The sequence below is a fragment of the Egretta garzetta genome, unplaced genomic scaffold, assembly GCF_000687185.1.
Source record: "Egretta garzetta isolate BGI_Z169 unplaced genomic scaffold, ASM68718v1 scaffold143, whole genome shotgun sequence".
In the NCBI taxonomy this organism is placed as follows: domain Eukaryota; kingdom Metazoa; phylum Chordata; class Aves; order Pelecaniformes; family Ardeidae; genus Egretta; species Egretta garzetta.
The window spans coordinates 2777866-2804299 of NW_009259310.1; the positions used below are offsets into that span (position 1 = coordinate 2777866).

The 26434-nt window shown below is 46.3% G+C and overlaps 1 protein-coding gene across 1 annotated transcript in view; it reads left to right on the forward strand.

Annotated features, from left to right (window-relative positions):
• CACNA1B (calcium voltage-gated channel subunit alpha1 B) overlaps positions 1–26434 on the forward strand; it is a 304713-nt gene that overhangs the window by 188983 nt on the left and 89296 nt on the right. The window contains exons 18-21 of the mRNA XM_035891880.1: positions 1018–1135; positions 7838–7905; positions 13575–13681; positions 20731–20793. Of these exons, the coding sequence (XP_035747773.1) occupies positions 1018–1135; positions 7838–7905; positions 13575–13681; positions 20731–20793 (356 nt within the window). The remainder of the gene's footprint in view (positions 1–1017; positions 1136–7837; positions 7906–13574; positions 13682–20730; positions 20794–26434) is intronic.

Genomic DNA, 26434 nt, shown 5'->3' on the forward strand with positions numbered 1-26434 from the left:
TGAGTGTTAGATGTTTTCACTCATTATGATTAGTATTTCTGTTATTTATGTGTTTGCTGTTTAGCCTCAGGTCAGCATCCTGAGCCTGAAGCCAGGACAGCTCTGCAGAGCTCAGCTGAGCTTGTGCTCGCCTCGGTACAAGGATGTCTGTCCTCACTCATAAGCCTTTGGTTATTGCTTCTACTTAGTTGAGGGTTTTGGGGGTTTTTTGTGTGTGGTTTGTGGCCATTTGGGTGGCTGAGGGTCCCAGTGGCCTTGGCAAGCAGGAAACCTGGAGAAGAACCCATTGTGGTGCAACCCCCGGCAAACCTTGCAGTGGCTGTGCTGCCCAGTGCCCGGCGCTTGGAGTCAACACCCACACGGGCATGGGCTGCAGCAAAGCTGTCGGCAGCCCTGAGGGATGGAGGAATAGCGGGAGGGGGCTGCAAGAGTTTCTCCGTATGTGGCCACTCAGTGTGTAGCGTGTGCAGGCTGGGGGGAGCTGGGCCAACCCTTTCTGTCTGAAGGGAATGAGAGGAGCTGAGGCTGGTAGAGGTCCCACTCCAGGCACTGGGCTTAAAAGTCAGAGTTTTCTTAGATCTGTGGGAACTGCCGTGCATGGAGCTGCTGAAACCTGCTGTCTCTGCATGACTTAAAAATGGAGAGGGGGGAGAAATTTTGCTGGGGGTGAAGTGCTGGAACATGGCTTTTACTGCCTCTGCATGGGAGCCTTCGGTCAGAGGTGGGCAGTGGGCAAGAGAGGGCAGAATGGGGCTGTGGTCCTTCCTCACCAGCAGTCCTCACTTCTCCTCGGCCCATGCCAGAGGAGAAAGCTGCATCCAGCCCAGGATGGAGACTGTCCAGGGCTGAGGGGCTGATGTCCAACACTGCGCTCTGCCATACTAACGTGCTCATCCATTTTCTCCCAGAGACCAGTCCTAGACTGCATCAGGCTGCTTAGCACCCCCAGACCTTTCCTACTTTGTCTTTCCTTTGAGTCACCCTTTCTTCTTCTCTCTCTCGAATTTTGCTGTGCAGATCCTGACAGGGGAAGACTGGAATGCAGTGATGTACCACGGGATAGAGTCACAGGGTGGCGTCCGCTCGGGGATGTTCTCCTCCATTTACTTCATCGTCCTGACGTTGTTTGGTAACTGTATCCTTACATGTTGTCTTGTGTTGGTGGCATGGTGTGCCACGTGCCCTTCCTGGTGTGCTAGCATTACCTGGTTTTGTTTAAATTCTCACACCCTCACTTATGCTTTTTAGAACCAAGTCATTGCTATAACTTTGTTCCTTACAGCACCCAGGGTGAGAAGCGTGGGCAATTTGTCCATGTTGGCGTCACTTCTCTGATGGCAATGGGGGCACAGTCTTCATTCATTTTAATTTTCATAGTATACATTAAAAATGTCCTGTTAGGAGTTAATTTATGTTGTGGGAAAAATGATGGAAGTCAAGTCAGAGCAGGACCCTCTGTACCTTGAATATTTTCACAGATGGTTTGCACTAGGCCAGGGCAAGAAACTGTTGAATTTGGTTTAGCGCACACAGATCAGGCTCCAGTTTCTTGGTGCCTTTGTCTACATGGCAGCTTAACCAGCTGTGCTATTCTAAAGGCTTGGAATTGTCTTGTATCCACATAATGCTTGAAACTCAAGCCCAGATCTTTGGTCTGGGGCTCTGGGAGTATTTGTTCATGTTCCAGGACTTGACATGTGAAGTCTCTGAAGATGTTTTGCTCTGCATAGTCATGAAAATCTCTTGAGGGCAACAGGAAACTGGAAGCTTGTGTCCCCCCCGAATGTCCCAGGTGTCTGCTGGGGACCTAGCAGCACTCTGCTGTGTGTTATGTCCCCAAAGAGGTCTGAGGAAGCAAGAATGTAGCTGTCACGTGGAGCTGGGATTTGGCAAGGGAGACTGTATTTTATACAGAAATGAGCAAAGAGATTCTCCGACCTAACAGCTGGGTGCGATTCGGAGTGCCGCAGAGCGTGGTGGCTGTGAGGACTCTGTCCTTGCTTCATGATGGAGGCTGCTGATGGGCTGATGTTGCACAGCATTGCTCACATTAACTGGGTACAAAACTGTTGGTGCGAGATGTTTGCTGGCTGCAGCGGCAAGCTGCATGGAGTCATACAGAGCATCCTTAAAAATGCCAACTTAAAAACCGTTGCATATGTGGAGCAACCCAGCTGGTTTGTTTGTTCTATAAAAATAGGGATAACAACGCTGAGTGTTGCCCCTCTGCTTGGGACCTCTCTGGAGGGTTCTCCAGCTTTCGTCTTTTCCTAAGAGTCCTGTTTGGGCTGGCAGCATCGACTGGGTACCTAGGAGAAAGGGAAGGGTATGTGGGGGGCAGTGCTTGTGCTGAAGATGTAAAGTTGTTACAGACATAGATCCCCCTTCAGCTGGGGGTCAAGATGGCAAGAGATGGGACATCAGCGCCCAGGGACTGTGTGGCTGGGCTCTGGCCCTTTGCTTTGCCTGAAATCTCCCCATTAGCAGGAGAAACCGAGACTGGGAACAGTGAGGAAGGCAGTGTGCAAGCCGTGCTGGTCACACAAGTGTGTCCCTGTGGGGTTTATCCCATTAACGTGCGTGGTCAGAGCCAGAGCAGCCGCGATGCCTGGGCTGGCTCAGCAGCTCTGCTCCGACATCCACCTTGTGGCAGGCAGCGTGCCCCCTTCCAGAAACACGAGGCTTTGGAAAACTGGGTCAGTGGAGAGCTGGGAGGGAGGGAGATCACTAAATCCTCAGGGCTTGGCATTTGAAAATGAGATTAAGCTATAATCAGGCTTGACAGCAGGGCTGAGACAGGGACTTTTAACCTTAGAGCAGCTGAGAGCCAGCATTTTTGAGGAACAGGATATAAATTCCCTTCTTGCACCTTTAATTCAAAGAGGGGGTTTCTCCCTTGTCCTTTAGTTTTCATTAAAAGGGAAAAGGGAATAAGGACCTGCTTCACCTACTGCCACCGCCATGAATTTGGTATTTGCCTCTGCTCGTCCTGGCAGAGAGGTGAGTTGAAACCTTCCCCCCATTCTCCCCAAATGCCATCCTGGCAGGAAGCAGCTGCCTCGCTTTCCCTTCCGCTGTCCTGCTGCCGAGGAGGGCTGGGGGTGCCTCTCCTGGCTGCTTCCCGGGGCCATCCCCAGGGCCATCTCCAGGGCCCCTCCGTCCCCTGTGCTGGTGGCACAGCCCTAGTGCAGCCCGAGCGCTCCTTGGGTGCTGCCGGGGCATTTAGTGAGGAGGATGTCAGGTGTGATCCTTTAATTCTCCATGCGTCCTGCAGATGGGGGTGAATTTGGTGTGGGTGTTTTTCTGTGAGCACAAAGCCCTGAGAGAGGGGAGAGCTGGCTGACAAACAGTAACAATGCTCAGAGACCCTTTTACGATGTCCTGGACGACTTCTTTCACCAGCTTCTGGTGATCGGAGTTATAAACCTAAAGGAAATCTATTAAATTCTACGGAGATACATACCCCTGTTGGAGAACCAGAGGCCTGGCCCAGGTTGCCACTGTAGAAACATCATCTGAGAGCATCAGCTGCCTTCACGGAGAGCTTGTAAGAGCTCTTCTGCATCGCACGGGGACCTGTTTGCTTTGAGCACCATGGGCAGGAGGGGAGAACCAAGGCTGGAGAGGGCGGTGGAGGATGAGGGGTTAAATCTTTGCCATGGGAATTGCAGCAGTAAGCCTGCTAATGCTGGCGCTGATATTTCAAAGAATATTTCAGTAAGGTCAGTGCTACCCTTGCTTTTCACTACAGCTTTGATGCTGAGAGCAAGCAGCAGGCAGTCGTTTATCTCCGAGGGAAAGCTGCACTGTGCGACTTACCAGGGCCTGAAGTTACCGTTAACTGTCAAAACATACCCAGGAACATCTGAAAATAAAGTTGAGTTGGCCAGAAAAGGACAGGCCTGCGTTTTTGCAGGAAGGAAAAGGGTCATCGTCCATGTCAGTGGTGCTGCAGCGCTGGGGGGAGGCGAGCGTATGGGGTGCGGTACGTGTCTGAGTCCCGGGTTCGCCTTCCCCAGGCAAGCCCCGCAGCTCAGCAAATGCACCCAAGAGGGCACCCTATAGAGAGCAGTCCGAGCGAGTTGTTCATTAGCTTAGTTATAGATCAGATTAATGTGAACTGGCTTTCCTGCTCTAACTTGGGGCTTCACAGAGGTCTCCCTGCTCTGCCTTACAGAACTCCCTCCAAAAAGCTTTAAAAATGTACTTTTTTAATGCAATAGATTTTTGTTTCATTTTCAGATGTGGATTTGCCACCAGCCCTCCCCACATGGGTGTTTGCTGTGGCTGAATTTCTTAAGTGGGACTTTTTGGTTTTATTTTTATATATCACTACTGTTAAAATCAGTCTGAGCCCTTCTGGATGCTGATCAGCAAATGGCACTTGGCTTCCTCTGCCGGGAGGGGTTTTGTTTTCAGCTTTTGAACATTGGCATTTGGCGAGTCCATTTTCTAAGAGTTTAGGCAGACTGGATCAGATCTTGTTAGAGCATTGGCATGGGTGATTTTGGGTCAGCTTGGGAAACCTGCTCTTTTTAAACATGGGGGGGCTCCTTCCTTCTCCCGAAGCTGCTCTGGGCATTGTGATGGCTCTTTAGCACGAAGGAGCACAGTGGGCGGGTGCCGGCTTCCCCTGCTTCTTGCTGCAGCTCAGTTGTTTCTTTGAATCCATTTACTTTTTCAAGGGACTGTTGCAAGGAAAAGATCCAGAAACTTTGGGTTTTTAAGTCAGAAGTCTCTCATGTTATGTTCCCAGTTCCAGAGTCTGTGTGGAGCCAGACCCCTGTGTCCTGAAATGGTTTAATGAAAGTAGTATGATTAGAGTAACAGCAGGATTTGGCCCATTTTCTAGGAAATTACACCATGCCTGTATTCACTGCTATCCGGTTAATGAATAAATTGATGCATCTGTTGAGGGGGGGAAAAAAAAGAAAAAAAAAAAAACATGAAAAAACTGCAGAGGAGCCTGAAATGAAAAGAAGCAAGTGCCTGGAACGCGCTGCCTTCCCCCTGCCCTCAGCTGCCGTGCAGCATCACTGTACTCAGCACCAGCCGCCGGCTCAGCGGGCCAGCGAGGTCCGTGGGTCTGTCCAGGTTACACAGCCTGAGGCTGGAGTTTGGGTGAGATTTGGGAATCCCCGAGCTCTGCAGAAAGGGCTGAGGGACCTTTTCTGGGGCAGGAACACCCAAGTCTGACAGCTTATGTCTGCTTGGAGATGGATCAAAACAGCCTGGTCTGTTAAAAAAAAATTAATTATATTTCCAGTGGTTGATTATGTTACACAAGACATCTTCAGCATGTGTGTGTAGGAGGCGGGGGGAGGAAGACGGTTTTATTACCGAGACATCTATTCCCAGAGCAGGAGGCTTGGAAGCATTTCCAATGTGTTGGAAGCACCCCAGAGGAAGAAACCCAAACAGCTGGCACCGGCCAGCACCCCCGCAGCAGTGCCCCTGCTCTCCCTGCCTGCACCCCCCCAGTCTCCCTGCCTGTGCCCCCCTCAGCCTCCCTGCCTGCACCGCCAGCCCACAGGTGACAGCCCCCTCTTGCCAACCCTCTGTTGTAAAAGGAAAATTCGTATCTTTGCAGATAAAAAGTTGATTGAGCTCTGCAGGAGGGAGGTGATCCTTCCAGCGTCATCTTTCCTTTTTTCTTGTTCTCTGTCTGCTGGGCTCCGTGGGATTGAGGTGCCCCTGCCCTGCGTTCCTCCCTGTCCTGCTGGAATGGAGGAGGGAGCAATTGATGGGCATCACATTTCAAACCTCTCTCTGCCCCAGAGGAATCATCTCCACATGATAAAATCCTCCACCCTGTGTTACATGACACAGAGGGCACCTGATGGGTGACCTGGCCTTTGCCTGGAGAAACCCCAGGGTTCTGCGTTCCATTCCCTGCAGGGTTTGGTAGTCTGGAAGCAGATGAGATGAGATGCAGAGATTAAATACAATTCCTGCTTTCCCCTGCCACAAGCAGAGGCTCCAGTTCAACAGGCACTCAGGCTCTGGAGACATTAACCTCAATGGGAATCAGAGACATGAGCGTCTGGTTCTGAAGCCTTGTCTGAATGATGTTTGGTTAAACCTCTTGAGAGGGAAAGGAGAGAGGCCTTGAGGTTGTCATTTGGGCCAACTTTGATCCCTGGCTGCCCTGGGAAGTCTCCTGGAGCCGTGACGATGTGGGGTAATGGTTCTGCAGCCAGCGTACTGCCTGGAGGCTGCCGGAGCCTGAGGGTTTCTGGACTCCTCTTTGGCAGAGATGACTGCAGCCAGTGAATCAGCCTTGCACCGCTCCTGGCCCCTCCGTTTATAGAGAAAGCTCAGATGCCTTCTCCAGGCATCCTTCTGAGCAATGGAAAGCAATCAGAGGGGTGCCGAGGCCAAGGCTTCCCAAAATCTGTTTGCGGGTGTACTCAGGCATTGCCCCTCCTACCCCCCCCGCAGCCATGACCGGGCTCCCCGCAGCGATGGCCGGGCTCCCCGCAGCGATGGCCAGGCTCCCTGCAGCACGCCGCCCCCGTCCCGCAGTCCTGCCTCGCTGCAGCGTTGCTCTGAGCATTGCTTCCAACTCGCAGACCAAAACAGGGGACACATTCAGTTAATTTCTGCAGCCTAAAGCTGCTGCAGTCATTTCACTCGGCTTGCGGGGACCGGCCTCTGGTCCCAGACTCTCATTTAGCTCTGGGGAGGACAGAGCAATACAAACACAGTAGAAGCGCATTGCTGTTAAAGCCTTTGCGAATCTCGAGAGAGAAAATACTCCTGAGATCAAATTCATTATCATGTACATTCATATTTGGAGGGGCAATCATAGTTTCACACAGCTATGGGGCAAGTGACTCCTGTCACCAGGTAATGTGCAAGAGCAAAATGCATTTGCTTCTCCAGGAGTGGTTTAGGCTTGGTTTTGCTTTGCTTGCTCTCCTTTCATATGCAAAGGTATCTGCTTTACGGTTCTTTTGGGCTTGTTTTGAAGACGTATAGCTGGAAAAACAACAATAAAATATACTAAGGGACAAGCAGTAGCTGAAATCATTAAGTGCAAAAATGAAAATAAAATATGAATAAATAATTATAGGGAAACGTTATGTCTTAGTGATCTAATGCAGTGCTCTGCAGAGAGACCCAGGCTGGCGTGGGCACTGGTGGTTATTAGCTGGGCTACGTGCAATTTGGCCTGGACTAACGGCCCGTTTCCCAGCAGAGCTCGTTAGCTCAGGCTGGGTGTCCTGCTAACGGGTTCTTCTGTAGCTGGGCTCTGCAAGATGCTGCAGTGTTCTGGGATAGAGGATGTCCGTGGCGGTCTAATTGTCATATCGGCTTCAGTATGATAAGTCATGATAGTTTTGTCCCACCAGTATGTAATGCAGCAGTGACCTAAGCTTAACTTTTTCATGGTACCCAATGCATGTTTATATTATGCAAATGTTGGCTTTAAAATGACTGATTTCCAGGAGCTCGACCAGTTGTGCTTTTAAACAAGGAGGAAAATGAAGATTAAATTCTCTCTGTGTGTGCTTGTATGGGCAGGAATGTAGGTGGGGATTTTCTGGGATAAAAAAATATTGTGTCTCTAGTTCCCACCATGTGGTCCCGTACCAGTGGCACCTACAGCGCTGTAAAGCCCCTCTGCTCTGCCCATGTGCGTATCCTCACCAGGGACACGTGCTGGGGAAGAGACAAGAGGGTGAGCTGGAAATGAAGACAAAGCCGGGGTGCAAGGGGTGAATCCATAATATACCGATGACTGTAAGTGGGCAAGAAAGGTAGGGGCAGCAGGAGGGGAACGGTTTACTCTATCTGCTGCATGAAGATTTTTTCCTTAGCTGCCCCCCAAAAGATACGCTCCTGAACGTGTTCTTGGCTATCGCTGTTGACAACCTGGCGAATGCCCAAGAGCTGACCAAGGTACGTACGAGATTTCCCTTTCTTCAAACATAGACCCCGGTGCGTGTTACCGACCCTTCCGGCCAGCCTGAGATTTCCTCCAGAGCCTCTCTGTGTGGCAGCTCTGCTTACCAGTTTGCATTGCAGAGGGGGACCTGGCGGTTTGTTCTTGTTCAGGTTTGTTTCATTTCAGGCCTGTTTCCATGAACTCTTTCATGTTCTTCAGTTTCATTTTATCACGGAGTGGGCATTGCTCATCTTGCTGGTGCACGGAGGGGCACAGGTATTCGTAGCATTTGCTGTTTTCAAGAGCAGGGGCGAAGCAATTAACAGGTTTTGGCTGACTTGAAGCTTAGGCATGGGGAACCACAGGTGGTGCATTGCTGCTTTTGCTGCCTCACACTAATGTTTCATACCTTGCTGAGTTTCAAGACGAATCAAAGAATTAACGTTTTCCAGTCAACTCCCTGGAAAACAACGTGCCGAGGCTATCGTGCACCCTCAGAGAAGGTGTTACCTGCCTCGCTGCAGGAGAAACCTGAGGCACCAGCCCCAGCGCAGGCAGAAAGCCAGCGCCTGGTGAGAGATGGGAATGACACTGATGGGACTCTGCTGTATGCACAGATTTATAACTGAGCACTCCCATGGAGAAAAACTTACAGCCCCAGTATCACGCAGGAAGGCTTGCAAGTGCCGCAGTTTGTATTCGCAGTGTTACATACATTGATTTCTCATTGTAGTGTACTCAGTTGTATTTAGGAGGCAGCATTAGATTTTGTTTGCCCGTTTCTAGCTTGGTCTCACTGCATGGATAAAAAAGCACAGCCCAGTGCTGCGCTGTTGCCATTGCCATAAGGCACACTGATGCGCTGGTGGCAAAAGAAGCGCCGCATCCACCTTAGCAGTTGTTTTTACAAGCTTTAGCTTCTATACTCCCTACAGGGTAAGAGGATCACTAACCACATGCTTATGCAGCAGCGGCAAGGATGTCTTCTCTTTTTAGAGTTGTAGGAAGGTGCAGTAGTTCATGGATAGACGATGCACCTCCACAGTTCAGGGACACAGAGATTTCTAGGAGTTTCTTACCCCATTCCAGCTGCTGAAGACCAAAGCAGCCAACTGTTCCCAGCTAAAATCCATGTCTCCTGCAGCTGAGCTTCCCTTTAGCAGTATGAGCCAGCAGTGTGCCCAGGTGGCCAAGAGGGCCAATGGCATCCTGGCTTGTATCAGGGATGGTGTGGCCAGCAGGAGCAGGGCAGTGACCATGCCCCCGTCCTGGGCACTGGTGGGGCTACCCCTCGAATGCTGGGGTCAGGGTTGGGCCCCTCACTCCCAGAAGGACCTGGAGGGGCTGGAGCGTGTCCAGAGAAGGGCAAGGGAGCTGGGGAGGGGTCTGGAGCCCCAGGCTGCTGGGGAGCGGCTGGGGGAGCTGGGGGTGTTCATCCTGGAGCAGAGGAGGCTGAGGGGAGCCCTTATCGCTCCCTACAACTGCTTGACAAGAGGGAGGAGCCGGGGGTTGTCGGGCTCTGCTCCCAGGGAACGGGTGATGGGACAAGGGGAAACGGCCTCAAGTTGTGCCAGGGCAGGGTTAGGTTGGACATTGGGAAAAATTCCTAAAGCCGGGCAGACGAGGTGCTTAGGGTCAGGGTTTAGTGGTGGGATGGCAGGGTTAGGGGAACGGTTGGGCTTGGTGATCTTAAAGGGCTTTTCCAACCTAAGCGATTCTATGATTCTATTCTGTGATTTTTACCAGCTCTCCTTTTCTGCTGCGGAGCTGTGTGGCTGCCTTCAGCTTCCAGCTTTCAGTGGAGCCTGGTTTCCCGAGAGCTGATATCCAGCGCAGACTGTACAAGAACGCTGGTGGCTCCCAGGTGTATAATAAATGTTCCCGTGGCTCTGAGACCATGTTCTGCATCCCTCCTCTTACAGTGCAGCTCAGGGCTGCATTTAATGGCTCTCAGTGTTGTTTTTTTTTTTTTTTCCTGGGAAATATTTCCTCTACAGCAGCTCAGGTGTTTCTGTTCTTTCTAAAGCCCACAGAAATCTCCAGCCTGGAGGCGTGCATCCTCCCAGCCTGTTCAGGAGATTTACGGGCATCCCTTGCATGTGCAAAGAAAGAGGATCAGGCCCATCACAATTCGTGGATAATGAAGCTCATCCCCCTTCTTTCTTAATCCTTTTAGTCCTTTCTTGTGAATATTTCAGCAGCTGACTGGGATGGTTAGAAACCTGACTTTGTTGATATTTTTAAAGTATAATTAAATATTGATGGATTCAGAGGCATTGCCAAATCATAAAGCTTCTTGATAAATCCCCTTTTTTCTTTAATTTCATTTATGATCCCCCCAAATCACTAGGGCTTTCAAAAGAAGAGGAAAAAGATAAAAGTATTCAATTATATAGCATACCTGGAGAACGAGGGATTTATTGCTAAGTAAATATGACCATGCAAAACCTAAAATGGCCCGGAGGTATAATTATGTTACTTGGGAGTCAGTTGATCTCAGGAGACGTTCTTGACATTTACGCTGCAAAACTAATGGAGATCAGGGCTGCGTGTAACGTGGGAAACCCATAAGCAGTTTGCAACGGCTTCCGTTCTGGAAAGGCAGAAAGCTTTCCAGCTAACCTTCAGGATTGAAACATTTTGACCAACGTTCCCACTTCTGGATGCTAATTTGGGCTTCTTTTGTCATGGTATTTGAATGTTTCTCGGTAGCCTTAGCTGGGCCTTGTGACCCATAACAGAAGTTATCAGAACTGTAACTATATTTAACGCAAGCTTGATCATCCGATGTCTCACCAGTACTTTGGAATGACTCACTTTGGGTGGAAAAACAAAAAAAGATCTTCTTTGCTTTGAATGCATAAAGAACCTGTTCTCCAGCCCTGCTTCTCCCTCCCCAGGTCTTTCCTCCTCTTCCTGTGCTGGCTCTCCCTTACCACTGACTTAAACTCTGCCAGCTTAATTTCTTGTGATTTCTCAGAAATGTCCTGAATCTCTCTGGTTGCCTACCTTCTAGTTTTTTTTCCGTATATTGGGAGATTTTTCTTCCTGTTCACTTATTCAGAGTCGAATCTAAAATTGCCCCCCAAATTTGCTTTTAAAATCTCTTTGCTGAGCATCCTACGGTGTCTCCAGTGACATACAGCCATTCGTTCTTTGCCCTTGTTAAACTGGGAGGTAAAGCTGCCACAAGTGACCCTTTATTATCCTAAATATCCTAAAGCACAAAGTGCGTTCTCTGATCTCCGTGCACTGCCAGAAGTCCCTGAGGAAACAGTATAAAACCATGCAATGTGGGATAGGGGGGATGTGTGAATTTCATATAAAAATATATTAAAAAGTTGAAAAATCCCCAGAAATAATGTTCTGAAGTGAGCGGCAAACCCAAGAATCTAACAACCATGAAGACCCCTCCTCCTCCTTCCCAATGGAGAGGGCTTTAGTTGGGTGAACTTAATGAAGAACAGTCAGTGTTAACTAAGCCCATCATTACGGGTAGCTCCGAAGATGGGTTTTACCAGGTGATAAACAGTGTAGTTTATCAATTTAGAGCTCTAGAAAACAGAAGGAAACATAGGAGAGAGATGTCCTTTATAGGCAGGGCCTATATAGTGATGGTGACAGTTGAGCTGCCAGAGCCAGGCTGTTGGTCGGAGGTGGGATGGATGGATGGATGGATGGGTAGTTGGATGGATGTTGCCATTGCAGCTCAGAGCTGGCTTCAGTCGTGTGCCGTCACACCCCTGCGTGCTTCAAGCAGAATAAGCTGAGCCCGTGCCCCAGTGAGACCTTGCAAGTGTAAGTATCAGGCAAAAAATTAATTAATTTTTGTAGTGATCTGCAATCTCTGGGTGGAAGGAGCCACAGAAAGATTATTAAGCAGTCATCTGCTAAAGAGTGTGCTCGTTCCGAGTTAGGGATAGCTTCATTTATAATGACAATGGATATTTTCCGCTCTTGCTTTGAGATATCGAATCCAGCAGAAATACTGATGCACTGGGGAGAATAGAGTTGAAGCTACAAATTTTAAAGAGATGGTAAAAACTGCACCTGGTGCTTTGGGTGCACAGAAAGCAAAATCAAGAGCCTTTGAATTTACGGGAATTTAACGCTGCAAGAGACTCCTCAAGAGAAGAAACCTGCGGAATGAAAGGAAAACCTTAAAAGCCCTCTTATTGGGGGCCTTATTCCTCAACAGATTCACATTCTGCAGATACCCTTGATTTACAATAAGCTTCCAACACATTGATAAATTTACTGGAAGTTGGCAATTGAGAAGTATGGACTTTCTATAATTGTTCATCAGGGCTTTTTTCCGTGGCCCATCTCAGGTTCTTCATTCACTACAGTAGGAATTTACTCGTTACAGATTTGCTAATATTTGGAAAGGAAACAAAAAAGAAACTTTATCGGTAGCAGATTTTTTTGGATTCATTTCCTATAATTGCTTTTTTCTTTGAAAGGAGGAAAGGGAAACAGTTCCAAAATGAGTTCAGTTTAAGCAAATAACACCAAAGTCAGAGCAAGGAGTTGTTTATGCGTCTGGTATTCAGGATGGATAAATCTATATGGCTTCCTATTTCAAAGCTAGATGTCTTACTGTCTGCTTTCATTATTGTAAGCCTGACTCTGGCAGCATTACCTTTGAAGAGCAGAGGTGGACTCGTGGTATTTCATGCAGTTTGACGGATGAGCTTGTGACTGCTCTCATCTTGATGTGTGGTTATTCTTTGAGCATGTGTGATGATGACATTGCCATCAGAAGGTCTGTGTTTATCCTGCCATGACTTTACTATCTCATTTGACTGGCTAGAAAGTTCAAAGGAAGTTTAACCTAGAAGACCGTTTAACCTAGCTGACCATTGAAGATAAGCCAGGCTGTTCCTTTGCCTTTTGTCCTCACCTCAATGCTTAAGATCCTTAGTTTGAATTTGAGCAGCATTTCTCTTGTCATTACACCAGGTAGGAGGAAATAAATCACAGTTATATTCTGTAAGAACTTGCAATGCCAACAGAGGTTAAAAATCTACATGGGCTGGGGATACACAGAAAGCATGAACATAACCATCTTTCTGATCTGTGCTTGAGGCTACAGACTGCGCTTTAATGTGGCTCCTCCTTTCTGTTTTTGCCCTGTAAGTCCTCAGTGATTCAAACGAAATAAGTGGAAACATCTAGGGTAACTGGTGTGAGCAGGACCAGTCAAATCCTGAAACTTAATGTTTCAGAAAAGTCACGTTGGCCAGAAGTCATAAGGGTTTAGGAGCCTGTCTCATACGTTTCACTAGGACATAGGCTTTAGAGCCTCAGGTATCGAGGCTCACTTCACCCCAGAAATGTCATGCTTGTGGTCAGGTCTCTCCCTGCTCTGCCATAGCCTCCTACCTGAATGCTAGGAGACCCAAGAGAGGTAAGAAAGCGTTGTGAGGGAGATGTGTTCGTGGTATAAATGCATTCAGCACTTCACCAAACCTTGCATTTCTCATCTCAACCAACTGTTGCTGGCACCAAGATCCTACCCAGGGGTCTTTGCAAGAAGTTATGAAATTCTGCCTTATTTTAATGAGTTTCCACTGTTCTCGCAGCGTGGCGGTCACAGCCACGTATGATTTGTGCCTTGGGGAGCTCTGGTTGTTGTCGTTACGCGATGCATGCTCTGATTTCTCTTGATTTTCTGCACCAGGACGAGGAGGAGATGGAGGAAGCCACCAATCAAAAGCTCGCCCTGCAAAAGGCCAAGGAGGTGGCCGAAGTCAGCCCCATGTCTGCAGCTAACATTTCCATAGCCGCGTAAGCATTATTTTATTATTTGGGAACTTTATTGTTTGGTTTCTGTTTTTCAGTGTTGATATATGTCTGTTCAAGTGCAGCATCCCATAGTACTCTGTGAGCCCTTCTATACCATCTCTATTACTGACAGGGCTTTAGGTCGACTGAATACTTCAGCGCTGATTGCTTAATCGTGAATTTAATTATTTCAATTTAATTAAGTATTTGTTTTAGTTAGTTTTTCTTCGTAATGCCTCATCTTTTGCCTTGCCATAAATAACTGTATTTTAGAAGGATTTTTTTAAGCTCTCCCAGGATAGATTTCACCAGGTGACGTGTTAACATTTCACTTTGGATTTTTAATTGTGAGCGGTATGTGTGCACGTACTGTATTAACTATTCTTTAACAACCTCTGCTTTGAGCATTTAAGTGTAAAGGCATCCTCCTAAATATCAGACCAAAAAATATGTGCTTGAATGCTCGCGCTGGGTTGAATAAAATCACATATGCGAACAGTCACTGGTTTGTAGCTAGAAACATCCGTTTGCATTCTCAGATGCAGGCTTTTCTGCAAGGACGTGGACATAGGCACAGATTCTGTGGCACCAGAATCCTTGGAAAACGTTGCCCTGGGGCCCCCTTTTTCATATTCACTGATCTAAACTGAAGTGAAAAATTGCTATGTGGGTGGGAATACTGGTCTGCATGTTGCTGAGGTCAGTGCAGAGTTCTGCCGGCCCGGGATTATGGCCCTGTGTTTGAGACATGCCTACCTTGCGTGGATTTACTTTAAAGTATGTTCTTCTTGAAGGTTCATTTACATCTTCTGGAATTTTATCATCAGGGCTTACAGCATTAAAAAAATTTGGTTGTGCTTCTCACTGAGAGCTGCTGATATTTTCCAGCTCCCTTTTGCAGAGGAGACCTCCAAAGGCTGGAGAAGCTCAAGCGTAGAAAAAGAAATTTCCCGTTCAATTTTATTCTAAAGTATCTGAAATACAGCAGGGTCTCAGTTTGTTCCTTCAGTGTAAATCTCTTGAGGTACTTGTTAGTGGGGGTTTAATCCATGACATCAAAGAAAATAGGCCAGTTCATTATATGTGAAGGAAAAGAATATTATTCATCTGACTGTTTTATTTTTCTTACCATTTTATTTTGCAATTACTGCTTTAATCAGCTCCAATTTATGCTGTGTCTGTTTGTTGGTTTTGAACATAATCCTTTTCTTAGAATGATTTCCTGTCCAGTCTTGAAAAGAAGTCAAATGAGGATATTTGCTCTTGTTCTTCGATGACTTTCCTGGTACTGTTATTTTAAAATGCAAGATAATGATGCTTATTTTCTTCTTCTTTTTTTTTTTTTTACTAATCAAAAGCATAGCTCATGTGAAGTTTTTTTGGGAATCAGAAAAAAACTCCACACTTTAATGGAGCTAAGATTTCACACCACAATGTTGGTTGCATAAAATAACCTTATTCCATGATTTTTCACCAGGCTTTCACCTGGTTTTCAATATCACAGGGCCAGTTTTGTGACCACAATTGAAAGTGAGTACAAAATTGTGGATTTCTGCTTATTTTGTCTCAAATTGTATCTGCCCAGATCCCTACTTGACCCATTTGGACAGGCAGATAATTGGGCTTACAAATGAACATGTTTGAAAGTGCAGTCGATCGCTTCCACGGTAACATCCTGCATGCTGTGTGGGAGCCATCATCCAACAACCATTGCCTGACTTCTCGCCATCTCCACTTTAGTGCCAGCAAGGTGCTTCCAAGGCTGCTCCCAAAGCTCACAGGACTTTAGTATGGGAAAAGGGTGCTTTAACAGCAATAGGTTGATGACTGAATGGATAATGACATAGAGGAGAAAGCAAGGGAGAAGTTAGGTCGTTTGTGAGAGAGAAATAGGTGTATGGATGGGTTGCTGGCTGATGATCCAAAAGATATTTAATGGATGCATGCCAAAGCAATTTGTGTAATACCTAAGTATACCCATTGTGAACTCCAAAGGGGCTTAGCAGCTATAGCTTTCAGGTTTGCAGTACCGAATCCTTGGATATCTCTATCCCATACAGTAGGGTTGATGACAGGGACCCGTGGTTGACAGCCAGATGTGCCCCATTACTTCATTTCTTATGGTCTTAAGCTATACAGTGGTCCTGAAGATGGAGCAGATGCCGCGTTGATGGCAAGACCTGTCAGATCAAGCCTCTGAGGCAATTCGGAGCTGGACATGCTGATAATGAAAAAGTTCTTGGGATGCTTGGAAATGGGATTTTTGGTGTATGAAAATATCACTGCAAAAAGCAAATGCCTATAGGACTTGAGTACCGCTAAGTGGGTGGTGAGCAGGGGCTGGGAAAACTGGGACTGAGCTACCAAAGGCCTGCTGCAAAGGGGGGTCTACTCTATCAGTTTATATTTTTATTTTCTCCTAAGGAATAATTTTTTTAGGTTTAGAAATTGATTTTATTTTCCCAACGTATGAAAATGAATTTCTCTAACAAGAGGCATCTATAGCATGGATCAATGTTCTGAAAACATAATATTTTCTCTACCTGCATCAATCAAACCAGGTCTCTCGGGTGTTAGCAGAGGGCACCATGACTTGCATTTCCTTAGTCATGATGTTCATCTTCCTGGCCTGCTTATCCACCTCTCACAGAGGTGATAAAGCTCATCCTGGGGCTGAGTCTGGTGAAGAGTTCTGTCGGTCGTCCTGCTGTTTCACTGGCAAGGTGCTGTGCTTGCTGTTTTGCTTCTTTCCCTTGCCAGGCCTACATCAAGGACTGAGAGCATCTATTTCGCCCTAAGCCTCCTTCCAGGCCATTGTATACTCTGTAGCGTTGTACCTGCTCCTCCACCACCGACGTTTTTCCTGTGCGAATACAGTGTGTGCTCGTGGCTTGTACGCTCCCGTGCCCGCAGGTTAAGCGTACCGGTTCTTCTGCTCTCCTCTGCTGTTCAAGCCTCTCTTCATAACTGAGCTCCAGGAACCTGTTCAATTTATTGCATCAGTTGCAAAATGTCATTTCCTAGGCATAAGAAATGGGTGGCTTATTTAGCATGTCAGCCTGCTTGGTGGGCCTGAAGAGGTACCTTCACCTTTACGGGTGCAATAGGCTGCTGGGTGAGCCACAGATTGTTTTGTGGTTGTGATAGATGGTGAAGCGCTACGGTGTCATGGGGATCTGTTTTAATAAGATGCTCGTTATTACAGTGACATCAAGTTATCATCTGTCTTGCAACAGACTCCAAGTGTTTTATTCCAATATTCTACCCGTATTCAGTTTGTAGCTCTTACTTCATCCATCTCCCAGGATTTCCATGGTTTGTCTTCTGCTCCACCAAAGGGACTTAATGTGAACAGACTTGTCCAACCACAGTTTGTTTTTTCACCTGGTGAACTCTATCCTGAATGGCCCTTTTTGTTTTGTGTTTTTTTCAGGATAAAAAGCTAGGATGGTATGTTGCTTTTGTCATTGGTGTGATGTTTGGTTTAAAACAGAATATCTGTTTAACATGTATTGCCTTTTACTTTGAGTCCATTGTTTCATTCTTATTTTTGTCATTTTTTGTTTTGTTTTGTTTTTTCTATTTAGCATTTTCCTTGCTTTGTTGTTTCTGGAGGTGAGTTTCTGGGTTTGTTCAGTTTGCCCAGCGTTGCCCTCTGTTTCACACAACATTTAAACCACTCAGCCTCTTGAACTGAGTGACTGTACAGACTGACAGGTCTTTAGAGCAAACCATTGGTGCAGCTTCCTCGGCAGCAAGAACAGAGGAGGGGGGGAAAAGGGGGCTATTACTCAGGTGACGGATGTCCAAAGCACTTTATGATCCCACTGCAAAGGCACTGGTGGAAGGGAGAGCCATCAGGCTCGTTCCCGTGGGTGACATGAAGACCCCAGTGCAAACACAGTTTTATTTTCTGTATTTGTCTAACCCGAAGCCTGAAGTCCCTGCATTTGGGTTCCTCCTCCATCTTTTCTACTGCAGCCAGAGATGCACCAATGGCACGTACAAAAGGGGCTGTGATAAGCGCACCCAGCCCAGCGCAGGCCAGCAGACCGGCCGGAGAGGGCACAGGTTGCGCTTCACCCGGCACCCACGTATTTTACCAATGGCCTCTCTCCACCTTTTCTTGGGAACAGTCTTAAAACAGCAATCGAAACAGCAAGCAAATGCGAAATTTGTAGGAACCTGCTGAAGTCATGCTGAGTGAAACTTGCATTCTGTTACTTTTTTTTTTTTTTAATTCCACGTGGCAATGGGTTACAGTTGTAGCCAGACCCAAGGAAATTGTTTAAGCGTAGGTATAGGGCGTGAGTTCTGGATGGGAGAACTTCCCAGATTTTACAGATGAAACTTTGTAGAAAGTGTCAGAGAGAGTTCAGGCAACGTGGGCACCAAACCTAAACACAATCTGTGGAATTGCCCACTGTTGTCTTTCAAAGTTAGACGTGCTTTCCCAGGACGACCTTCCAACCTCTACAGACCTCTTCCTCTCTCCAGGCTCTGACTGGTTTCTGCTGGTCCCTCACATGGTTGTTCAAAGGAGTTTGTTTTAATTGCACGCCCACAGGTGGATACTGCCTGTTAACGTGAGTTGACTACGCACTAGAAAAGTGCCAAGAGCAAATACAGGTGGCACATCACAGTGACTTCTCAGGGTGTCTGTCCCTTTTGTACAGGTCTGGGGATGAAGCGGGGGAGTTGCTCTGTTTCTCCAGGATATTCTCCATCTCAGAGGCTCCATATTTTCCTTTTGTCTTGGGAATACCATCGTCTGTTTCCAAATCCCTGTTGGGCTGTCGGTACCCAACAGGACCCAGCAAGAAGCGTGCCTGAACATCCAGCCCATGAAATGTCCCGTGTTGGGTGATGTGTAGACTAGAAGAGGTGTTCTTTCTCTCTTGCTGGCTTGTGATGTCTTCCCTTTCTTTCTTCCCCTGAAGTGTGTTGATGTGTGAGGTACCGTGGTTCCTCCCGTTAGCTTACCTTTTTGCCCTCGCTGTTGGTGTAACAGTGACTCAGCTGCACCTAAAGACTCTTGTACCCTGGATGGTAAGTAGCAGCCAGTACAGCCCAAGTACTTCTGTCATTTTGATTTGGAAAAGGAGGCTGGCTGCGCTCTGTGGCTTTACACCCTGCAGTTCCAGGGCAAATTTAGTCAAATATATGGTTTCAAAAAAGTGGACTCTGGTAACGGGAGCAGAGGAGTGAACCTGGAGCACTGCAGGACTTGCATAATGTTGGCTGGCTGCGTTGCGAGGATACTTGGCAGGATCAGAGCGTGGCCTCTGTCTTACACTGCACCAAACAAAGCAGGGATAAATGCAAGGGTTCATTCAAGCCTCCCGCCAAGAGATGCTGCGATCTGCTTTCAGCAATTAAAAGCAAAATTTCCACAGGTATTGCACAACACTGGTGCTGACTCTCAGGTAAATTAGGGCGGCCCCCTCCACCGTGAGTTTTCCACTTGTTTTGCCCAAGGAATTTCTTACCTGTGCTTGAGGCATTTGTGCAGCCAAGGGCTTGTTCCCTGCAAGTTTTAGCTGACATGCTGGGGGTTCAGCATCCAGCCAAAGAGTAAAGGGATTCCTAGCTTGAGAAACCTGGAAACAATAATTTTCCTAGCAAACAAGCAGGGCATTGCCAACCCCTCTTTGACTCCTGCTCCCATTTCATTTGGCATCGTACAAATGTTGAAATACTGAAGTTTAGGCAAAATACTTTACCTTGACTGTTCAGCAGATTATTTGCTCCGAGCAAAACTTATATGATGCCTTTCAGAATTTCTCTTATATTCGTTCCATGTTGCTTGACCTCTGGTTTGTTGTGTTATCTACTTTACCTGGGTTCAGAATAATCCATTAATGTTAAGGAAATGTGTATTTAAAACTCTACTTCTGTGATATCCAAAGAACATTAGATTTTAACTGGACCTTTTGGTTTACTAGGATCGATGGGTAACAGCTTAAAACTCTTACGGAAGCAGGAGAGAAAACGCTGCAACTGAAAAGGCAAATACAGGAGGTGAAGGGATTTTATTTTCAGTCTTGGGGAGGGTTCTTTGGATGATGTAGATTTATAAAAATTATTGGTTAGCACTATGAAAAAATTAGTGCCTCAAGGCAAGATCTATAAAGATATTTAGAATCCCACTTTTCCTGTAGATTCCCTACCAAAGGAAGAATAAACTCCTCTTTGTGTAAAACAGCGATTTCTGAATTTAGAAACCCCCACATATAACGGCGCTTATACAAACACTGGATGGAGGAGAATCTACAAAATTACTTGTGAACTGAAACAAGCTCCTTTCAATAACATCTAATCCCTTGCCTAAACTGGAGCAGACCTATGGTTTTTAGGCACGAAGAACTGTATTCGGATGGTCTGAGGGCAGGCGCAACCCTGTGCCTGTCAGAGGAGAGAGGTAGGTGCCTCTGAAGAGCAAATCCGAGGCAGGGGCCAAGCAGAAGCAGCCTGGCACCAGCTGCTGGGGCTCAGGTGGATTTTGATTCTCTGGCTGTGGCCCAGGGTCCTCCCTCCAGCCCATGCTCTTTGTGCTAAGGCTTCTCCCTCGTGTCACAGGGCCACAGTGGGAATTAGCACCCTGCTCCCACTTGGAAATAATTATTTGCAGCACAGCTGTAAAAGCGATCACTACCTCTTTCTACAAAGACCTCTACCCCGAGGTCCTAAAGATGACTTCTACGGACGACTTTCGTTGTGTGAGTATAGCATATGGAAGCACAAAGTCCTAATATCATCGTGTGGCTTTTGGCTCACCTTTTAATTTTTTTCCCTTTTGGTTCCTTTTTTGATTCTTTTGTTGTTTCCCTGTTAACTAGAAGGTGGTGTGTCTGTGGCTTCCACACTTTCTGAAGCTTGCCTGGTCTCCTACCGAGATGCACGCTGCAGTCTGCATTCAATAGGACACAGCCTGTATGAGTCTTCTCCCAACGTCTTTTATGGTTTCTCTTCTCTTCTTTTTTTCCTTTTCCTTTTTTTTTTCCTTTTCTCACTTTTTGTTTTCTTTGTTTGTTTTGTTTTTGCATGTGCAGTTTTGTAAAGCAAACTCGAGGTACTGTATCTCGCAGCTCGTCAGTCTCCAGCGTAAATTCACCGTGAGTTGCTCTCTGTTACAATATTCAGTAAATGGATTTATGATATATATCTCTATATTTATAAACGTCCCTCTCCCCTTCTCCTGACACCTTCACTCCCCCCTTGTTTTTTTCCCCAAATCATTCCCATCATTGTGGAAAGCCTCCAGACCAACATACGGTGGAAGGACTGGAAGGTGTGCGACATTGCCATATAACGCTTGTGATTTGATCGTGAGCAACTCTGTAGTGTTTCGCACATTGACTGTGATTGTTCCCTCCCCCTTCGTTTTTCTCCCATCTCCTTAATTATTTTCCTTTGTTCCTTCCTTGACTATTTTCCCTCTTCTCCCCTCTGTCCTCATTTGATGGTTCATCTTGTTCTCACTCGTGTTTTTGTCCTCTGTGTTTATTATGTGCTGGGCTGATGGCTTTGATGTTCCACCAGTGTTTGCACTTATGGTTCAATAGGAGAACAGGGGCCCACTATGAGTGCGCTCTTTAAATGAAAGCTGGAGGAGGACTTTAAAAGAAACTTCTGGAAATAGGGCCCAAGTGAGACCAAATTGGAAAACTCTGTTTAAACATCCTTGGGAAACTTATACTCATGAGAGCACTGGCTGTGCCTATGCTCTCCAACCTTCTCAAGCTGGAGCTTAAAGCTACAAGGTGTTGTAAAAATGAGGCCCTCTGCAAGCTCCTATGTACCCGTGGTTGAGCGAACACAGTGGCAGACCTTCCATTCACTCCACGCACTTCCTAACCAACAATCTCTCTGGCTTTGCTGTGAATCACGGGCGTGCTTTGAACACTGATGCAGGTTTGTAGAAAACACCATCGTTCCCTGCCGACTAATACAGCAAAACTCGTCATCGGCTTCTCATCAACCCTTCTTAGTGCCTTTGCTTTGGGTTATACTTTTACCGTTTGACATTACCTTTCTTCTTTAATGCTTTTGGAGAGACAAGTAAGTGCAATTCAAACTCGTGTGGGTTTGTCTTTAGGTGCACCATAGCAGGTACCCAAGGCATGATGAAGCAAAGGGCATTTTCCACCAGCTTCCTGCCATCTTCCTTTTTGCCTGGGAGTTTTGAGTGTCCTTGTCCGCTGGTGGATCTTAGACATGTTTGTATGAAACGTACGTTGATATGATGTGTGAGTTTAGCTTCTGTGACCAAGACTGAACCTTTGCGATTCGGCAAAAGTAGGTGTGACATGTCTGTGCTAAGGTCTGAGACCTCACGGGGTTGGGACGGTGACAATTAGGGGAGTAGACTGAACTGAGGCAGCTTTCGGCTCGCTTCTTCTGATGGATTTCCTGGCTGCCAGTAGTCTTGACAGGCAGAAAGGTGCAGAGAGAGGTCTGCTGCCCTTTGGGTCTCTCCCACCCTGCCTTACACCTGGCAGGAGGGAGGGCATGGTTAAAGGCAGTGATGGAGGGGAGGTGCTGCCGAGTCGCCTTCTCCCCAACACTTCCATTCACACCAGTAGAAGTTGCACCAAACTGGTCTGAGGCAACATATGCACAATTTAGGAACAAAGCCTGAAAGAAAGAAGAATTTGGCGCCTTTTCCAAACTCCAGGAGCAGAGCTGCCTTTTAGAAAGATGGAATCAAGTCGCAGATACTAAAACCCCTTCGGAAGGAGGATTTGCCCGCACTCAGAGGCGTTTGCCATTGAGGCCTGTTGCTAGCCCTACCAGCAATAGCGATGGTATAATAGAGGCTTCTGCTGCTGACACAACACACATCTGTTCTCTGAACAGAATAAATTTTTACTGCAAAAAGCTGTAACTGAGGATTCTCATCCTCTTTAACATTTCTATGCACCGTCTGGGCAGTAATTTGTAATTTCCTATGCAAACCAGGACCGTTTTTGACAGATGAGCTGAGTGTGCATTTTTGCCTCTGTGGGTATCTAAAAAGCATTTCCCCAGCAAAATCCCTTCTTTTGATTAAATAACTGACTGGATCCCATACCAGTGTGCAATATATAAAAGCAGCAGCCATGACAGAGCATTGGTAAAGCCCCCCTGAAGTGCCAAGACATCTAAAGGTCTCATTTACACAGTATAAATGTCATTGTCAGAAATGTGGTTTTTATTTTAGATTTGAATAGATAAACTGGAACAAAATTCTCGTAGGGATATACAGGGGCTGTGGACCCTCATTCCCTGGGTGAATACAAGTGTAGGCTCAGGATGCCTCTATATCACCCTGTTTCTACCCACTGTGAGTGTTATTGCTGTAATATAAATATCTCAAGGGTGGGTGTCACGAGGACGGAGCCAGACTCTTCTCAGTGGCGCCCAGCACCAGGACAAGGGGCAATGGGCACAAACTGAAGCAGAAGAGGTTCCAATTGAATGTGAGGAAGAACTTCTTGACTTGGAGGGTGACCGAGCCCTGGCACAGGCTGCCCAGGGAGGCTGTGGAGTCTCCTTCTCTGGAGATATTCAACCCCCTCCTGGACGATGTCCTGTGCCCCCTGCTCTGGGTGAGCCTGCTTGAGCAGGGGGGTGGGACTGGGTGATCCCCAGAGGTCCCTTCCAACCCCTGCTGTTCTGGATTTCTGTGATTATACTGAAAGATAAGTTGTCTAATTTTTGTGCAGAGATGAAAATTGAGCAGGAATCTACTAACCTAAAAGAACTTTTAAAAGGTCCAAAAAAAACCCCTGTTCCTTTTTCTCCCTTAGGTTGTTCCAACAGCATAAAACATCGTGTGCCTTTAATATCAGTAAGAACCAGGGTCTGCAAAACCACAGTCATCTGTTCTGAAAGAGCAGAACTTATTCAAAAATCTGTTGAGGTACAGAGGGTTGGGGTTTTTTCCCCATATTCTTTCTTTGATTATTTTTCTAAAAAAAATTTCTGGAGCCAGACTCTTCTCAGTGGCGCCCAGCACCAGGACAAGGGGCAATGGGCACAAACTGAAGCAGAAGAGGTTCCAATTGAATGTGAGGAAGAACTTCTTGACTTGGAGGGTGACCGAGCCCTGGCACAGGCTGCCCAGGGAGGCTGTGGAGTCTCCTTCTCTGGAGATATTCAACCCCCTCCTGGACGATGTCCTGTGCCCCCTGCTCTGGGTGAGCCTGCTTGAGCAGGGGGGTGGGACTGGGTGATCCCCAGAGGTCCCTTCCAACCCCTGCTGTTCTGGATTTCTGTGATTATACTGAAAGATAAGTTGTCTAATTTTTGTGCAGAGATGAAAATTGAGCAGGAATCTACTAACCTAAAAGAACTTTTAAAAGGTCCAAAAAAAACCCCTGTTCCTTTTTCTCCCTTAGGTTGTTCCAACAGCATAAAACATCGTGTGCCTTTAATATCAGTAAGAACCAGGGTCTGCAAAACCACAGTCATCTGTTCTGAAAGAGCAGAACTTATTCAAAAATCTGTTGAGGTACAGAGGGTTGGGGTTTTTTCCCCATATTCTTTCTTTGATTATTTTTCTAAAAAAAATTTCTAAATTGGTAAGAAACTAAGGACAAAATACTGGAGCTGGTTTCTTAAAAACAAATTTAAAAAAAAAATTTAAAAATCAAGGTGAGTCATTTTCTTGTGCTAATTCCAGGCTTTCGTGCTATAACAAATTTATGACACAAGCAATGCAAGCAGTATGAAACCCATTTTTAATTCACTGAGAAGTAATTAAATGCAGATGTGCTCTGTTTCTTTAAGTAGATCGGAATTTATCTAAAATCTGTATACTGAAATTGGCAACCAGTTTATGTGTGCCTAGGTGATGACACACAGCTAAGTGAATAGCTATGTTGTATTTTTCCAGTAGTAGGTATTTAAGAGTTATGGGATGTTGAATTTTCATATGAATCCTTCTTCCATCACAATGGCTGATGAAATGTAAACCGATGCATTTAGTAACTCGAGGGTTTTGTTTGCATTGCTATCGTTTATGGTTTATTTCTAATAGGATCCAGAGGTGTCACTCATTGCCTGGACATGAAAAATGACATGTTCTGAAGGCATTTTCTAGAATGGTAAATAAACCAAAAGCTGGTTTTTCACAGTGCTGCACACCTGCACCTGCCACAGATATTTGTGGTGTTTTGTTTTTTCCCCAGAACAAAATTTGGTTTCTATTGAGCAGCTCTTTCCCACCCCAACCATCACAGCAAGTCTCTGCTGCATCCAGCCAGCTGAGAACAAGCTGGTAGCATACAGGGGGAAATGAAAAACCTTAAATAGCTTTTACCAGGCTGAATTTGTCATTTGCCATCCAAACCCCCAAATTGTTCTTGATCTCTATCACTTGCTTTTGTATACTCGCTGTCTGGGCCATCTGCTTTATTTCCATCCTTACAGTGCAAAAAAGAGGGCTGTGACTTCACTCCCTGGAGCATTTTGTCTTGGTTTTTATCAAGAGCCTGGGGCTCAGGGTGGGGCTTTGGCCATAACAGAGCCTGGTCTGGGCCATGGCAGCGTAACGGCCAGAACGCCTTCTGGTGAGCATGGCATGAACACGTCACAGGAAAAAAATAATTTAAACTAAAAATAATTTGACTGGATTTTAGGAGAACTTAATGGTTTCATGTATTTAACCTCAGTGTGGTTTTTGTTAAATCAGGCCATAGCAATCTGGCTTTTAACTTGCAATTTTTTGTTTTACTTTGAACTCCCTCACCCTCTTATTTATGACTGGGGATGCAATTACTTGATCACAATTCATAACTGAAATAGCAAAAAAATCCTGAGGTCTGCAAAGGGATCTTGTGACTAATGATAGCGATATAACTTGAGACAGAATAAATATTTTCTGGCATTTTCTTAAGATCAGAAGGTGCATAAAGCTAAGCCTCATATTTATACTGACGGGATTATATGTGATGTACCTTTACCAAAAACATTTAGAAAATTCTTCTTATTAGAGTAATAGGGAGCAGCAGGCAAGGTGCTGAGTTATGGCTGAGAGCGATCATTCTGTTCTTGTGAAAAACCTCAAGCTGAAGTCAGTAAAACTTTTGCTACCGTTAACACTGGGCAGCTTTGGCTTGGAGGAACTTTGCAGCATTTCAGAGCTGTACAAAAAGCAGTGACACAGCTGCCTTCCAACTCTAAGCAGCAGCATGAATGATTTCTGCTGTGCTCAGGTGGCTGTGGACACCTCATGGGAGTGGTAACTAAACTTTTCTGATGCACACCTTGCAAACTTTCTGGCTCTACGTTGGCCAAAGGCACCAGCCGAAGGGTGCCATGTGGCTGCCATGCCATGCATGCCCAAGTGCTCGGTGGCTCCCAAAGGACTGAGCAGCGGTGCTCAGCTCTATCCCCTTCCAGCATCTCGCTTCTTCCTCCTGCTGAGACCAATTCCCTGTGGTCAGCACATCCCGTATCTGCAGTTCTCCAAATTCTTTAAAAGAGCAGGTAAAGGGAGGGCAATTCAATCCGAGGGTGATAATCTGCACTAAATGCAAAATGTGGCTTTTAGTGACCTTTCTCAGTTGAAGAAGTGGGCACCTGTGGTAGTTTGAAAGGCATTCCAAATTTCAGTAGCAAGTGTCTGAACGTAAGGATGTGATATATGGCCAGGATTACATTAGGCTTAGACCACGTTCAAGATGTAGAGTTTCTGGCTAATAGACATCAGGAGAAATGTTATGAAAGAAAATATTTTCTTTCTGAGAAAGTGCAATATCAGAAATTCTA